Source organism: Lissotriton vulgaris, chromosome 9, assembly GCF_964263255.1.
Source record: "Lissotriton vulgaris chromosome 9, aLisVul1.2, whole genome shotgun sequence".
Lineage (NCBI taxonomy): Eukaryota > Metazoa > Chordata > Amphibia > Caudata > Salamandridae > Lissotriton > Lissotriton vulgaris.
Window position 1 is genome coordinate 824,884,267 of NC_141697.1, and position 18,751 is coordinate 824,903,017.

At 41.3% G+C, this 18,751-nt stretch overlaps 1 protein-coding gene across 1 annotated transcript in view; it reads left to right on the plus strand.

The window, feature by feature from the left end:
• The window catches only part of TOP6BL (TOP6B like initiator of meiotic double strand breaks), a 2,408,555-nt gene that overhangs the window by 1,458,881 nt on the left and 930,923 nt on the right, over positions 1–18,751 (plus strand). Inside the window, exon 10 of the mRNA XM_086939520.1 lies at positions 9,836–9,983. Within this exon, the coding sequence (XP_086795646.1) occupies positions 9,836–9,983 (148 nt within the window). The remainder of the gene's footprint in view (positions 1–9,835; positions 9,984–18,751) is intronic.

The window sequence follows — 18,751 nt, forward strand, 5'->3', positions numbered from 1 at the left end:
ACTGAAAACTGACCCTGAACCCTAAAAATGCCCCTTTACCCAAAAACTGAAAACTGACCCTGAACCCTAAAAATGCCCCTTTACCCAAAAACTAAAAACTGACCCTGAACCCTAAAAATACTCCTTTACCCAAAATTTATCAATATTATTTAATTACCAAATAATTATTAATTAACAATAACAATAAAGTAAATATATTAGCACATTGGCTGTAATTATTTTAATAATTAATATTATTTTTTCCCAATTAATTACTTAACAATAACACAAAATTATATATATTAAAATGTACTCTAATTAATGTAATTAACTAATTACAATTAATCAATTACCAATTAATTACTAATTCAAAATATGTACAAAATTATATTAATTAATTAACTAATTATTATTAATTATCAATTAATTATTAATTATAAATATTTACAAACATATATTAATTAATTAATTATTATTAAATTACTTCCCACCCTATTCCCCTATAAACCCACAACCCGCTACAGAATTACATAACGCAATTATTAAAAAAAACAAAATCCATTTAATAAAATATTTTATAACATTAATACACACTTTTCACACATATTATTACATAAAAATACACTATAAAATATTATATATTATTAAAAATTCGATATTTTTGCTATCTATATTTTATACAGTCGATATTACTTCACTTACCTGAAAAACGATATTTTTGTAGTCGATATTATGTCCAGTCGATATTTTGTCCAGTCTATATTTAAAACTCGATATTATGTCCAGTCGATATTTTGGAGTCGATATTTTGTCTGTTCACCTTTTATATGATTTTTTGGGGGTTGTAAACACATGCTCTAGTTTATATGTTTTAGTGCTTGAACTTAGATGAACATGATAACGTGGAGTGGGTGTTATGTATCATTTTAGGACCATATTGTAAGTTTCCTGATTCATGCCCTTTTATAGGTATAAATCACCATATCCTTATATAGGCATAGAAATCATAACCATATTTAGGCATAGCTCATGCAGTCCAAATACGGCAGGGCTACTTCCACTAGTTCTGAAAATCCACAACGATTTCTTGGAAAACTCAGCTTAGCAGCTAGGGACTTTCCCTTGCTTGAATATTGATTTGTCCAAGAACTCATGGAGTGTTCAAAGAACTAAGACTCTTTGATGACGTTATTATGTCCAGCCGTATGTCAAAGTCAGCACCTTCAAGGTATAAATATACCCACACTCGCCCAAGCAAACACACGGTGGTTTGGAGCAGTTCGACTATCTACTTGCCTGACGAGGACTGCTACAAGCAAGTGCCGAAGAAAGCCGACCCTTCAGCAGACGCACTGAGAGAGACGCTGTCTTTTCTCCTGCCAAGAAATCCAGCTCCAGTGTGTCCAAGCTACCCTTGCGGGTGGTTGGTAAATCGAGTCCAGAGACCAACCTTCTCCATTCTTAACTAAGGTATGGAGCTGATTAGACCCTTAGAGAAATCTTGGGCAGATTCTCGGCAAACGAATATTGCATTTATGCTACACCTCACTTACTTCTTCCCGCGTACTAAGCTTAGGTTAGGTACACCGGGGTAGGCGTATTTTAGAAGCACCAGTTGAGTACTTTTAGCCTCTGTTATTTATGTATATATTTATACCATGCAATGCTCTTACAGTATTATTTTATTCTACTATTTATACCGCATGCATTATATTTTACAACCAGTTTTACAGTTGTCACAGTTCATTTCTTATGCTTGAGAAAGAAGACTGTTCAATAAATCCTTTTATTGAAAACGCCCCGTCTTTCTACTTTCTCTGCACCTCTAGTGAAACGAAGCATGCACGATTGACTGAGTGAAAAATCTATCTATTGTTTCCACGACTCTGAAGATACATTTTATCTTGGGGAAACAAAGTTGTCATGTTTATGCGGTTGTCAGAGACTAATCCCTTCTTGTGAATTCGAGAAAGTTTCTAGTGACCTCTGAGCTAGCTGGCACACACAATTAAGACCAGTATATTCGATAGAGACTTAGTCGACCTCAGTCCTACGTCTAATCCATAAGATATATTATTCCAATGCTCCCGCACTCTGTCCATCTTTCTCTTGCTCCCCCTTTATGTCCGTCTATCTCTCGCTCCCACTCTCTGCCTGCCTTTCTCTCTCTCCCTCTCTTTCTCGCTCTCTGTATCTGTCTCTCTCCTTGGGTCTCTCTCTTCCTTTGATGTGAGCAAGTTACACCATCTCATCATGAATTTTGTCTTGCAGGCGGTGACCTACGGATTGTCCCAGGGGGAGCCGCCATGTGTCTTCATTTCTGTTCTGTGTTTATTTGAATACTTTTTCATTTATTAGTTTGAAGGTGAATGTGTGATGCTAATTTCTGTGACAACACATCCATGTCACCAAATGTGATTGTGCGACATCAGGCCTATTATTTGGTACATGATTCCGTGTAGTTGATGTGGCATGTCTTTGACTGGGGGGGTGCCCGGGTTGGGGCAGTCCTGGGATGGTGGCCGTGGGTGATATGGTCCTGTTGAGGCTCCCAGCTGCATGATCTTTGGCTCCATGGCATCTGTTGCCCTTCAGGTGTGGCTCTGGGCTGGGCTCCCTTTTGTGGTTCAGGTCCGACATTGCACCAGGTCAGAGCAGGTGTTTTTCACCCATTTGGCGACGCCTTCCATTCCCTTCCATGCCTTCTCGAAAGTTGTGTCTGGCGGTGTTGGGTTCATTGGCTAGGGAGAGGATGAGTTGGGTGTCATCTGCGTATGACACAATGTTGAGTCCGTAGGTTCTGACGATGACTATATTCAGACAAATAAGAATAAAAGCTCATTATTAAAAACAGATACTAAATGCCACTATAAGTATAAAATCCAAACAAATAAAGTGCAAAATAGACAAAACATTGGCAGGCTAGACAAGCAACATAATCATGCAAAATCATGCACAGAATAGGCACATATGTTTCCCAGAGGGCATTAAACGAGTTCAGCCTAGGTACACCATGAGCTAGAGAGGAAAGAATTTGTAAATATAATAATGCAGAACTTACTTGAACAAATTGGCCAGATTTAAGGAGCAAAAGAATATTTTTCTTACGCAGGGGGTCATAACATTCACAGAAGAAGGTAAAATGTAAAGTATCCTGATCACATAAATTGTCACATGGACATGGCTTTAGAACACCGGGCTTCAAATAGCCTTTAGGAAAGGCTAATAACCAGTGAATACGGTTCAATCTAAATCTGGTTAGCATAAAGCGAAAGTGCACATTAAGGACCAGTGACAAATAAGGCTGCACCTGTGGGCTCAAACTCAGTGAGATATAGTTTCTCACCATGGGCTTAGCTAATTCCTTACACTCAGCTGTCTAGCCAAAAACAAATGTTTGATATTTCTAATATCTACTGGGCATAGAGGCCTGGGGTTAGTATATAGGTCAGGGCAACCTAGCCACCTCATCTGCTCCATAATGTTCTTTAACCAGAGAATACGCAAAGCCCCCTCAAGGGTAGTGCAATCCACTATAACAAGTTGATTTAAAGTGGGGGCTGGGCAGGACCAGATTTTTATCCAGTGCAGTAAAGGCGCAACAGCAATAAGATCAGAGATATATCCTATGCTAAGCTCCTCATGCAACAAAAAGGCTGGAGTGTGGAGGGATGGCGAGGAACCTGCACATACATTTGTTTCCCCCGCCTGTATATCTCTCACAACCTAGGATCCCCACACATATCATCCATAGGTGGCCATAGGGATACATTTTTCTCTGTAAACTTTAGCAGGGCGGGTATGGGCTTTGTCCCTAGTCTTTTTGCAGAAAGTCCATGGTTGCCCCAACTGCCCCTGCGAGGACGTTCTTTTTGTGTGTTCTTTGCACTACTCAGGCACCACTGCCCCTGCCAGGACGTTCTTTTTGTGTGTTCTTTGCACTACTCAGGTCCCTCGTCGTCAAACAGCACTCCCGGGTAAGGGAAGGTTGAAACCTTGTTTAGTACTACCCCTCACAAAATAACTTGTGCCTAGCAGCCTTCTGAGTACCATTTGTCATGGTATGGGATTTGAAAAAATTAGTGGCAAGATCAAGTGAATCCATAAAATCAATAAAAGCAATTAAATGTTTTTGGAGACCCACAGCAGTCCTGGCAAACAACACCACGTTGTCTGCATATAAAAGTGCGGGAATTATTTCAGAGCCAGCTCTCAGGATGTCTTTACTACTGGCTGTGAGACAGTCCCCTAACTTGTTAATATAAAGCTTAAACAGCAAAGGGGCCAGGATACACTCCTGCCGGACCCCTTTCTTGAATTCCCAGGAAGCTGACATGCCACCATCCTCATTTTATCTCACTGCCACAGTGGTGTTATTATGGGCGGAGTATAGCAAAGCCACCAGGCCTGGAGTTAGTATATAGGTCAGGGCAACCTAGCCACCTCATCTGCTCACTAATGTACCTTAACCAGGGGATACGCAAAGCCCCCTCAAGGGTAGTGCAATCCACTATAACAAGTTGATTTAAAGTGGGGGCTGGGCAGGGCCAGATTTTCATCCAGTGCAGTAAGGGCGCAACAGCAATAAGATCAGAGATATATCCTATGCTAAGCTCCTCATGCAACACAAAGGCTGGAGTGCGGGGGGATGGCGAGAAACCTGCGCATAAATTCGTTTTCCAATCCCTGTATATCTCTCACATCCTAGGATCCCCATACATCACATCCATAGGTTGCCATAGGGATACATTTTTCCCTGCAAACCTTTAGCAGGGCGGGTACGAGCTATGTCCCTAGTCTTTTTACAGAGTCCATGGTTGCCCCCACTGCCCCTGCCAGGATGTTCTTCTTTTTTGCGTTCTTTGCACTTCTCAGGCCCCACTGCCCCTGCCAGGATGTTCTTTTTGTGTGTTCTTTGCACTACTCAGGTCCCCCTGTCATCAAACAGCACACCCGGGTAAGGTAAGGTTGAAACCTTTGTTAGTACTACCCCCTTACAAAACAACTTGCGCCTAGCAGCCTTCTGAGTACCAATTGTCATGATGTGGGATTTGGAAATATTTGTGGCAAGATCAAGTGAATCCATAAAAGCAATAAAAGCATTTAAAAGTTTTTGGAGACCCACTGCAGTCCTGGCAAACAACACTGCGTTGTCTGCATATAAAAGTGCGGGAGTCAGTTTAGAGCCAGCTCTCGGGATGTCTTTACTACTGGCTGGGAGACAGTCCCCTAACTTGTTAATGTAAAGCTTAAACAGCAAAGGGGCCAGAATACACTGACACTTCTCTTGAATTCCCAGGAAGCTGACAAGCCACAATCCTCATTTTATCTCCCAGCCGCAGCGGTGTTATTATGGGCAAAGTGTAGAAAACCACCAGGTCTGCTTCCAGACCCAGATCCAAAAGAGTCGACCACAGTTTGGATCTGTTAACGCAGTAGAACACTGATGTTTAGTCCATGAATGCCATATGCAAAGGATCCTTTCTTCGCTGTTGTGTATTTCCCTACCCACAGGTGCAGGTTAATGCATTGGTCTAGCATCTCTTTACCTTGCCTAAAACCTTACTGCAGGACAGAGATGACATTAAAACTATCTAACCAAGAGGTTAGACGGTCCAAAATCACTTTCCCCATAATTGGTGTGGCTTAATCTAAAAGAGAAATAGATCTGTAACACGCAGGGTCGTCCCTCAAACCCTTCTTGAAAAAAGGTATCATAATAGCCGTAGCCCAGGAGGAGTGAAAACCACACAGACAGGATACATAAAAAACCTGTGTCAATAACCTGACCCAGGCCAGAGGGTCAGCGTTATACAGGTCCGAAGAAACCCCATCCGGACCCTACGCTGTCCCCCAGGCTGTGGCCAAAATAGCTTTGTAAACCTCATCTGTGTTAAAAAGCAATGGCACACTAGCTGAGCCAAGGTCCCATCATACGTCAGAGCCTCCTAATTCATCACCACCATTCATCTCTTCAAAGTGGTGGACCCATCTCTCTGCAGCTATGGTACAATCTGTTGTGGAATTTGCTGAATCAGAAAAAGGGGGCTATTAACCACTGCCCAGAACTTTGCGCTACCTGACAGCACACTTACCTGGCCGACAGTTTCCCAAGCCTGTTCCCAGATGGACTTTTTCCTCTGCTGAATTGCATGTTTGTAGGCCTTCCTGCAAAACCTAACCCTAGCCTCGTTCCTCTAGATTTGTTTTAGTGCCAGCATTACATTTCTATGAGCCTTGGGACAGGTACCATCACACCACCCTTTCTCCTCATTCCTTTAAACGTGTTCTTAATGGTTAGACTATTAGCTATCTGCTTGTTTAACTTGTCAAAGGCATCTAGAACAAATCTACCCTGTTTTCTCGTGTCTAAACAGAATGAGATCTCAACTGCCCACTCTGCATACAGATTGTCAAGGAAGGTCTCTGATATCACCTTCTCCCACTTCAGCCTACATGCTTGATCTTTTGTGCTAATGACCGAATTTGGAATGCTCCTGTCCTCCCCTCTGTGTGAATCAAAGGAGTAAACCAATTCAAGCGTTTAGGGATTGTGGTCTTTGTGGCTGCTCCAGGAAACACAGCTTGTAGATTGCGGATACTGAAGGTGCAGAGAGCATTATAAATATCAACAGTGCTAGCGCTACACCTGCCTGTATAGGTGGGGGACGGAACATTCACTCCTGTTTGTTCTAGGCAGGACATATTATTGGCTGCAAGGAGCTCTTCTATGTGATTGCCTGATTCTTAGTCCTCAAAATGGGCTGCCAGTGGTAAGGAATCCACATGGCCCTTTACAGAAGTACATTCAAGAAGACATTGATGAGTGTTAAAATCCCCTAAGATTATGACCTCATAATAAGAATGTTTCCTCTTCCCATATTTTTCAAGAAACCCCTCTAATGCTACTAAGTGTTCAACATCAACATTTCTAGTAAAAGAGTTATAACAATGTACAGCTAACAGAGGGGGATAGTTCTTAAACAACAGCTCAGCTACTAACAGGTGGGGTGAGTGTCTGTCTACCATTCTGGTTTTGCAGGTTAATTTAAGTGAAATTAGTAGAAGAAGACTCCCCTTAGCTCTGCCCACTGTTGATGGAGATGCACATTTAAAAAACAAGGTGCAACCATCCAAAATAAAACGTTCGGTTGTATTCCATGTTTCTTGTAAGGCAATTAGATCACAGCATAGAAGGGACCTTTGCCATAGCACATCATCTCTTTTAGACCCCAGTCCTGCTATGTTCCAGGACAGAATATTCATGCAGGAAAGACCTGGGGTGGTAAGTGCAGGTTTAGGGGGTAAGATACATGCTGGCTTGGGGATTAAGATGGGTGCATTACCCACCTGGCCCACAGGTCCTGGGCCCCTCAACTCAGCCCGAGCAGGCAATTGTCAATCATTGCCATCTAACCCATCTAGACTTAGCAAAGGTTCTAATCTGTTAATCTGGGTAAATACAAATCTACCATTATTGTCCTGGGCAGGCCTTGCTGGCCTAAAAACAGGTTGTCAGGGGCGATCAAGAAAGAAGGAGTTAGTGGGATAAAAAGGCCGAAGGGTGATGTTTTGGAGCTTCCCATAAGAAGACAGTCAACAAGCGCTTTGGGGTGGGCAGGATGTCTTACGTTGGCTATGACTCAGTCCCCATCAACATTTTTCCTTACCCTGTGACCTACCTAACCCACTCTTCTGACCATAATGATATGGGGAGACAAATAATGACCATTTATTACATTGGTGTCATACCAATGAGTGACCTAATGCATAAGATCCAATGTAGATTCTTTTGATCCTTGTGTGATTGGCCGAACCCTCAAAAGAATTGCAACTAGTGGTGCTGATTCTGTGGGCAACTCTAGGGAACTCAGGGTTCCATCTTGAGCCATTGGGATCTATTTGTGGTAGATGTGTGATTGAACTCCTCTTTAATGGCCGTGCCCCTTGCATGTACACCCCCTTCAAGGAGGTGTCTGACTTGTTGATACCATGGGTAATCCCTGACCCTTGGGCCTCACCCTGAGTCAATGGCATTTTATTTTGAGTCACCTGTTTTGGACTACTTGTCACAACGGATGGCACCCCTGTGCTTATCAATCCTGTGGTTGTGGGTCCAACCATATGACTGACCACCTCAGCTGTGGACTCCGTACCAAGTGCTTTGGACCCAGGTACTGGAAGGGAAAAGAAATCCAGCTTTGCCTCTATGCCTTCCAACCGTAGCAGTATGGGTGCTAAAAGCATATTAAACAGAGATTCCAACCTAGGTAAAAGAATATCTAAATTTTCTTCAGAACCAAAATGAGCTGATGGTAGTGCCTTTTTCTGTGGTATAGTCCAAGGAGCTATTTTACAACCAGTCCTTTTCCTTTAATTGGGGGGGGGAGGTCTATCCAGGGCTGTGCCATCTTCCCCCATTGTCTGGCTGGCCTTGGGGTTAAAGATCACAGTAGATGATATTGCAGCAGGTGGTGAAACAGAACCAGGTGTTACCCCACCAGCATCATGATTGTCCATTAAAGTCCTATGTAATTTTCCCCTGTTTCAATAGAGAGCCTCCTCTTGGTCAGGGCTATATCCTTTGAAATAACATCAGCTGCCCTAAATAAAAAGGAGTCAATGGTAATTACAGTGTCACCCCCTGTTGCCTCAACAGTCATTTTTCTTTTGCCCATGGTTTTGGGCCTTGTGCACTTACAATAAAAAAAACTAGGAAGTCACAGAAGTATGGTGACTGTAGGCTAGCTGAGAGTAAGCTTTTTAACAGCTTAGATCAACTGGATAACGTGCCCCAGCAACAGATTATGCAGGTTTGTTTAGCAAACAGGAGCGGGCATGGCGCTCACTCAACTTGCAGGAGACTACCATCAAAGTGCACTGGGGACCATCAAAATACAAAGCGGTTGAAAGGGGGGAATAAAAATGTAAAAGAAACAGTACCTTGAGCCTTGTGGTGAACCAAGAGACCTGGCCCAGCCTCTTCCAGCTGCAGATGGGCACCGACCGGCCTGCTCTTCCCCGTCACACCCTGCAGGAGCCCAGAGCAGCCTAAATGGGCGTCTCCGGTCTCGTAAGTCCTTCGCGTTGGCGACAGCTGCCGTCAGCAGCACTGGGGCTTGTGGTCCTGCCCACTCCTCCAGAACAATGGCCATTCCACGCTGTGTAAGCCCAAAGCAGCGTAAATGCACACATCTGGGAACGAAAGTCATTCACGTTGGCAGCGGCTGCCGCAAGCAGCACTGGGACTTCTAGTCTTGCCCCCTCCACCAGAACAATGGGCCAGTAATATGCCTATTACCCTCTGTGCCATTATGGGCTTGTTTCAAAGGAGAACACACTTAACTGGGAGAAAGGGCAATGAGCAGCATTTGATGCTTGGCAGCTTATTGTCAGTAATGTTATTCTCACTTGTTCTGGCAATATTACCCACCAAACGCATATGCTTGTTTACTGCCGCTCATTTTAAGTCTGCTTCACTTTCATCGATCTTACAATGTGGGAAAAGTACTAATTGCCTGCAATGTAATGCTTCTAATTCGCATAGCCATTATCTGCATTCCAAATAGAGGCTTCTATTTTTTTTCAGGATGGAAAAATACCAACCCTATTGTGATCAACTGGCCTAGAACTAGATGCTAGTAAGTTGCTTACTTACAGTTGTGATTCACTGCAGTCAGTCAAGTAGGTGCTATCAGAATATTCTTGCAAATGTAGGACTGGCATTGTTTTGTCAGTGAAACCTTAAACTATATGCATTTTTACTAATATGCTATGCTTAGTAATTTCAAATTAGCATAATGTTTTTAGTGTCACTTCATTGCAAATAATGTTATTATTACTTAACAAAGAATACATATTTTTCTACAGCAGTTTAGGTCTACCAATCTGCTTTCAAAGTAGGGGAAAATCATTGTCATTTTTTGAAGACATTTTCCATGTTAAGGATTGGGAGGTGATCCGCCAAGACATTACACTGGTTCTAGATGAAATGCTGGAAGAAGGTAATAATAATAGAGTTATTAAATGACATTGAAATGTGGGGATTTAGTTTTTCTATACAGATCATTTACACATTTTTTATAATGTATTTTGTGAGATAAGTCTCTCAGCAATGGATGTGTGAAAACAAAAAATAGGTGATTTTACCTAAAAAAGAGTCAATGGTAACATTTAGTTAGAAAATTTGGGAATGATGAGTAATCACCTTGCCCCAAAAGTTCTAGCAGGAAAAATTGTATACCATTTTATGACTAGAAGTATAAAAACTCATATGTATTTCTGCTGAAGGCTATAAGAGATAGAAATCAGCAATAGGACATATCAGTGGAATTGAGAAAGGTCGATGGAGCTAGGTGTGTAACTTTGGCTCAGACACTATAGCTCCGTTTTAAGATGTCTGCTGCTTTTACACATCACAAATAGTTCATATGGACTTTCAGAAGACCAATCCTTCTATTAGTTTTCACTTTGAATTCTCTATGCTCGTTGCCAGTATGCCGGGCATCTTGAAAAGATGCTTCAAGGTGTTTGTTTTCTTCTCCGGTATTGGATCTTTCATAGATTAATATGCTTGAATCATTCCCCGTCATCAAAGTAGGAGTCCCACGGTACAATAATAAAGCAGTATGTATCAATATCATAGGCTATAATGGCAATGAAAAAGTCAGTGTAATAGCCTATCTATGTCCTTTTTAAAAACGGACCCAACTTGAACTATAAACAATCATTCAACAGCAGCCTCTAGAATACTCCCAACATAGGCTCGGTCCCTCCGCATGTCATGTGAAGGGAGTCTTCTTGAGCTCTGCTCAGTTTCTTCAGCAATTATTTCTTTTTAGATCATCCATGATTATATTTCATGTTTAATTTCTCTAACCCTGACACTAATATGTCATAGTAGCAGAAACAAGGTAATGGACTACAAAATATGTCAAACCTTTTCCTCAAAAACTCACACGTTCAGAGAGATGAAACTTAGGACTACAGACACTTAAATCTGTGACTTCTGATGAGGACAGTGAAGATTTCTTCACCTCACAGGGGAGGTCAAAGGGAGAGTCGCACCAAGAGTCTCCAGAGGGCACACAAAAAAGCCATAAAAAAGGCTTCCCATGAGTCTTGATAAGGCTCTTCTCAGAGAGAAAGAGACAATTCGCAAAAACATCCTCAGAGGCAGACCCTATAACTCCCGCTTCAGCCCTGACACTACATCAGGGAAATCCTCATAACCTGACTATTAGACATCTACAGTCAGACTGCTGTCAAAATCGTTAACAACCATGTTGACTATTACTGCCTTACCAATACCTGCCTCGTCTACAATGGCCTCATCTACGACATCCTAGTCTATGACAGCCTCATCTATGATGGCCTCATCTAAGTTGGCCTCATCTTTGAGGGACTCATCTATGACGGCCTCATCTATGATGGTTGCCTACCATGGCCTTATCTATGGCGATTGTCTATGATGACTTTGTCTACGATGATCATCTATGATGGCCTCGTCGACGACTGTCATCTATGACGGTTGTCGACGGCAGCCTCGTCTACGATGGTCGTCTATGATAGCCTCATCTACGGTGGTTGTCTACAATAGCCTTATCTACGATGGTCATCTACGATGGGCTCGTCTACAGTAGTCGTTTACGACGGTCGTCTACGACGGTCTCATCTACAATAGTCGTCTATGACGGCCTCATCTACAATGGTCATCTACAATGGTCGTCTATGACAGTCATCTACGACAGCCTCATCTATGATGGTTTCATCTATGAATGGCCTCATCTTTCATTGGCCTCATCTACGTCTATGACGGTCGTCTACAACTGCCTCATCTACAATGATCAACGACGACAGCCTCATCTATGAGGGTCATCTACGACAGCCTCATATGTGATGGTCGTCAGCGACAGCCTTATCTACGATCGTCATCTACAACGGTCGTCTATGACAGCCTCATCAATGATGGCCTCATCTACGAATGGCCTCTTTTTCGATAGCCTCATATACAATAGCCTCATCTATGATAGCATTGTTTATAATGGTTGTCTACGATGGCCTCATCTATGAGGGTTGTCTATGATGGTTGTCTATGAGCAAGACCTTGTCTGCAATAACCTTGTCTACGATAACCTCATCTAGGATAACCATATCTATGACGGCCTGGTCTGCGGGGACCTCATCTATGACTACATCTTCTACAACGGCCTCATCTATGATGAAGGCCTTGTCGTTGACAAACATTGTGGATGTCAGCCTAGTCATCTACGTCAGCCTTGTCGACTACTATTTAGATGACAATACAAATGGCGAAAGCAGAAAAGGAATCTGAACTGTTGTGCACCGAGCACACCTTTTTACTCAAAAAATTAATTAAAGTTAACCTAAAGCTAATATTATGATCTGTGTGCTGCGACTAATGGAGCATACCCAAATACTCTACAAAATAACATGGAAGTCTGGCTGGTCAACAAACTGTTAACACAGGCTTAGCTGCGCACAACACTTGTGAATTCTATTGATCAAACACTGTTTTGAACATGAAACATATTTTTTTAATTCATATGTATTTTGACAATCAGTCAAATTTTTTCAACAAGACATTCAGTACATTATGAGTTTACACATAATTCTCCATTTGCAATACAAAATACAAGTGTTTATATACATAAAAAATATTAAATTCTCTTGTGTGCATCGTAGTTCGCCCAATGCATTTCGGGACAAAAGTAGGGTCCCTTCGTCAGGGGCAATGCTGAAAAATAACATATACAGGCACATCAGTTTATTTACATATGTATCACCTGGTTCATCAAGTTTCTTGCATTTTCCTCCACCAAATGAAAAGAAAACACACCCTAAGTGCATAAACGAAAAAATACACCTTATCCCAAAAAAGTAGCCTTTGAAAACTACTTACATTTACACACGAATAAATGTTTCTTATAAGCTGCTCTTCTTCTAGGTCCAAGCCAACTCTTAAAAGACAATGCATCAATAAATCAGGCTATTGCCCCAAACAGTGAAACAAAACGACTCTAACTACAATAAGTACCAGCGTTATGGCAATGCCTACCTGCATCAACTTTATGTACATACGATGTGTAAACCCTCTCTTCTTCAAATGCGCAATCGTTTTCCAATTCCTGTCCGTGACAAGAGATAGACTACTTAATCAACCTTTCAACTCAGCGATAACCCTTTAAACCAAACGGAAATCCTCTCACTCCAAACATTCTTACCGTTTTTTCAAGAAGAACGTAGCTCATTAACAATCCACAGGGTAATTCTTCAACATACGAAATCACCCGCGTTTGTGAAACCGGCTCGATGTCCCGGTTGAACTACTCTAACGTCTCTCCCCATTGGTTCATTCAGTCATCCTCTACACCAATGAGATTCAAGCTACCACTCTATTCCATGCGTGTCACCGGTTACCATGGTTCCTTCGTACTCGCTGTCTTTAAACTACACCCGGCTTCAAATTCAGACAATCAAACATCTTTATTCAAACAGTATTTGAGCAACAAGTATAGTCTAAAATCCAACAAACTCCGCATTTACACCGACCTGAAAAAACGCATTTCAAATCTTAATATACAACTGCCGTTACTCTCTATTATTGTCAGAACCTTATATTTCAACAGATCTAAAAAGCTTTATTGGCCCAAAAAAAGGACAACAAACAGTCAAAGCGCGAAATTCACTCTATGTGCTTGATGACCATAAACGCTCATCAACTCCTACAAAGGTTAGTAAAAAATAAACAAATTAAAATTCATAGTTAATAACAGAAGTGCTAAAGTAAACGAAAAGAAAAAGTGTGCAGAAAAGACAGTGAACCAACGGTGTTTATACATTTTGGTGAAATGATCAATCTGTAATTATACGAACAGCATCAATTATGAGCAATCAAATATTTACAAATCCTTCAGTAAATTCAATATATGTTTTGAGAGACACAGTTCTGCTAAGAATCATAAAAAACTGCTTAATTCAATCCGGTCATTGAGTCCCCCGGGGGTCAGAGTACCCAACATTTTTATCCAAAATGATTCTCTCTGTAACAATTTCTTAGTTTTGTCACAACCCTCTTTTAGTGTTACTGTTTCAAGAATGATGAATCTCAGTTGGGCTATAGTGTGTTTTTTATCTAGCCAATGTGTTGCTAAGGGTGATGTCATGGATTTATTTCTTATTCTGCTTTTGTGTTCTGAAATTCGGATTTTGAGTTTATGCTCAGTTTTACCAACATATAAAAGTCCGCAAGGACATTTAATGGTGTATATGACATTATTAGTGTTACAGTCTCCCTCAACTTTCAAATCGTTTTCTTGCTGCAAAAGTTCCCATCAAAGATGGGAACTTTTGCAGCAAGAAAACGATTTTCAGAACTGTTTCAAGGATAAACCCCTGTTTGCATATACTCGCTCAAAGAATCTGAAAGAATTACTTAAACATTCTGAGACTCCAAAAAAGAAGGTCTACAAGGGAATGAGGAGATGCACAAACTGTGTGCATTGCAACAATGTCATTGTTGGAAACATGATCACCCATCCACAGTCTGGAAGAACTATCCAGTTGAAAGTTGAGGGAGACTGTAACACTAATAATGTCATATACACCATTAAATGCCCTTGCGGACTTTTATATGTTGGTAAAACTGAGCGTAAACTCAAAATCCGAATTTCAGAACACAAAAGCAGAATAAGAAATAAATCCATGACATCACCCTTAGCAACACATTGGCTAGATAAAAAACACACTATAGCCCAACTGAGATTCATCATTCTTGAAACAGTAACACTAAAAGAGGGTTGTGACAAAACTAAGAAATTGTTACAGAGAGAATCATTTTGGATAAAAATGTTGGGTACTCTGACCCCTGGGGGACTCAATGACCGGATTGAATTAAGCAGTTTTTTATGATTCTTAGCAGAACTGTGTCTCTCAAAACATATATTGAATTTACTGAAGGATTTGTAAATATTTGATTGCTCATAATTGATGCTGTTCGTATAATTACAGATTGATCATTTCACCAAAATGTATAAACACCGTTGGTTCACTGTCTTTTCTGCACACTTTTTCTTTTCGTTTACTTTAGCACTTCTGTTATTAACTATGAATTTTAATTTGTTTATTTTTTACTAACCTTTGTAGGAGTTGATGAGCGTTTATGGTCATCAAGCACATAGAGTGAATTTCGCGCTTTGACTGTTTGTTGTCCTTTTTTTGGGCCAATAAAGCTTTTTAGATCTGTTGAAATATAAGGTTCTGACAATAATAGAGAGTAACGGCAGTTGTATATTAAGATTTGAAATGCGTTTTTTCAGGTCGGTGTAAATGCGGAGTTTGTTGGATTTTAGACTATACTTGTTGCTCAAATACTGTTTGAATAAAGATGTTTGATTGTCTGAATTTGAAGCCGGGTGTAGTTTAAAGACAGCGAGTACGAAGGAACCATGGTAACCGGTGACACGCATGGAATAGAGTGGTAGCTTGAATCTCATTGGTGTAGAGGATGACTGAATGAACCAATGGGGAGAGACGTTAGAGTAGTTCAACCGGGACATCGAGCCGGTTTCACAAACGCGGGTGATTTCGTATGTTGAAGAATTACCCTGTGGATTGTTAATGAGCTACGTTCTTCTTGAAAAAACGGTAAGAATGTTTGGAGTGAGAGGATTTCCGTTTGGTTTAAAGGGTTATCGCTGAGTTGAAAGGTTGATTAAGTAGTCTATCTCTTGTCACGGACAGGAATTGGAAAACGATTGCGCATTTGAAGAAGAGAGGGTCTACACATCGTATGTACATAAAGTTGATGCAGGTAGGCATTGCCATAACGCTGGTACTTATTGTAGTTAGAGTCATTTTGTTTCACTGTTTGGGGCAATAGCCTGATTTATTGATGCATTGTCTTTTAAGAGTTGGCTTGGACCTAGAAGAAGAGCAGCTTATAAGAAACATTTATTCGTGTGTAAATGTAAGTAGTTTTCAAAGGCTACTTTTTTTGGGATAAGGTGTATTTTTTCGTTTATGCACTTAGGGTGTGTTTTCTTTTCATTTGGTGGAGGAAAATGCAAGAAACTTGATGAACCAGGTGATACATATGTAAATAAACTGATGTGCCTGTATATGTTATTTTTCAGCATTTCCCCTGACGAAGGGACCCTACTTTTGTCCCGAAATGCATTGGGCGAACTACGATGCACACAAGAGAATTTCATATTTTTTATGTATATAAACACTTGTATTTTGTTTTGCAAATGGAGAATTATGTGTAAACTCATAATGTACTGAATGTCTTGTTGAAAAAATTTGACTGATTGTCAAAATACATATGAATTAAAAAAATATGTTTCATGTTCAAAACATTGTTTGATCAATAGAATTCACAAGTGTTGTGCGCAGCTAAGCCTGTGTTAACAGTTTGTTGACCAGCCAGACTTCCATGAAAGCAGAAAAGGCACATAATTCAGAATAATTTAATGTCCTGAATTAAGGGTATTCATATGATCATGTCTACAACAGTCAGCATTATATAGAAAGGCAATATGTGGAGTAATTTCACCACTTCACTCCACCTCCAAGTTCGGAGCATGGGTCAGGTTTATTTAACTCTAGTACTAGACCTACAGGGCATGTTACAGGATTTCTACTAACACTTTCACCAGCCTCCACAGTCACATCGTGTCTGATATGTCTGCCACCTCCGATGCTCCCGCCACTGAAAGAATGATCCCAGTGTCAAATATTACCATGCTTCCCGAGAATGTCCCGTTCACATCTGGTGAGGATAGAGAGAGGGCCCCACAACTGGAGGATTCCCCACCAGATGATTTTGGATGGTTTCCAGATCCTTTTTTTTTGTAGTTTAAAAATTATTTTTATTGAATCATATTAGAACTTACACTCACTGCCCACAGCGGCAGTGCCCGGTAAATGAACATGAGACGTCAGTAGCATAATAACATGTACATTTACAATGATCAAAGTGTGTTGCAATTCCTTAGCACATAGCCCTCGCAGACGCAGCACAGTGAGCACGAACACACAATAATATCACCAGTCACTCAGCCATCAAGGAGTTATCATCATCACTTTCAGGTGTTGAAGTAGCAAGAAATTGTTCAAGTGGGCCCCAAATGTCCTTGGGCCTGGACATTACAGGTAGCTCCTCAGCATACATTGCTAGGGTCTCTTTACAATAAACCATGTCTTTCAACCAGCCCTCTAATTTTGGGGCAAGGGCACTATCCCACGTGAATAAAATACGGCGCTTTACAAGAAGGAGAGCCACTCTTACAAATCTGCCTAAGATGCCTTTAAGCCGTGGAACAACGTGTAGCAAGCATATTAGTGGTGTACAGGGTGGGAAACATCCTAAACAACGAAGTATTAATAACAACTCACCTTAACAACGAAGTCCGAACAACGATAAATCCTCATCAACGAAGTCCTGAACAATGAAGTCCTGAACCACGACTTTTATGGGACTGCAATGCAAAACTGTGCTTGGCATCTCTCTGCCCCCATTCTCTGCGTTGCACGTCACTTCCCCTCACCCCCCACTGCTGCTAAGGCCTGCCATTAAGCTCAGCCCCCCCCCCCCCCACTGCTTATGTCACTCTTCTCCGCCCCCACTCAATTATTACACTTGGAAGCGGAAGTGAGGTAAACTTGCTGGCGGGCAACAAGAACTGAAAAGGGATGACATTTTGAACTCTAGGCTGCCCCCTGGCACAATGTGTGGCATATTTCTCCTCTCCGCCTCACTCAAGGAATTGGACTTGTTGCCTCCTGTCTCGCAGACTATGAGCAGTGCAGGGATGCTGCCAGCCCACATGCAGTTTTGTAGCACGACCCCCAGCCCCAACTTGACAGTTGACTGGAGATTTCAGTTGAAAGCAAACACCACTGTAAGTGCGTCCTGTCTCCTCGAAGTACGAGACAGAACACATTCCAGTGGTGTTATCTTATAACTGAAATAAAGCTACTTCAATTTAAAAGCTGCAAGTCTTTCCTTCGTAATTTCTTTAAAAAGACCTGCACTTTTCACTGGGTCTATGGAACATGGGGAAGCAACCAGCCATCATCCTGTCAGCATGGTAATCAATATAATTAAATCGATATTGTTGATGTTTAGTTTTTAAATACATTTTACTTTTTTAGCATAATATCATTTTAAAAAATATAGAATTTGGAGTTCGTCAGGTTTAAAAAAAATATGACGATAAATTAAAATATACGTAGAATAAATCAGCATTTTAAAAATATTTTGTGGAAGAATTGCTATTACAATACTGCCATCTATTGGCCAGTCACAAGGTGATTCTTTTCGTGGTTTAGGAAGTCGTAAAAAAAAGTAGTGTTTATCATAGCTCGTTGTTGTAATGTTCCTTACTCCCCCACAGTATACACGGAGACTTCTTGTAGAGGAAACAGGTTTATTCGTACAACAAGAAATTCAATCGCTAAGGGCGCCGAGCGTCTGGCTATGACCATCTCCAGCCGCCAACTCACACTGCTCTGTTCGCGCCTTCTCTTTCATAGTCCTGCGCGTGCGCCGTGCCGCTCTAGCTTATGGCGTGACGCGTCATCGCGTAAGCGCCCATAAGCTAGAGCGCATACCACATATCTCCCCCCTTTATAAAACACAGAAAGCACGTTCCCCTCTTCTATAAAGGCATAGTCCACCTCTGTACCCATAGTCTATGTGAGGCGCCAGGGGCCATGTACCTTAGTGTCTTTCTACCACAAAGTCATT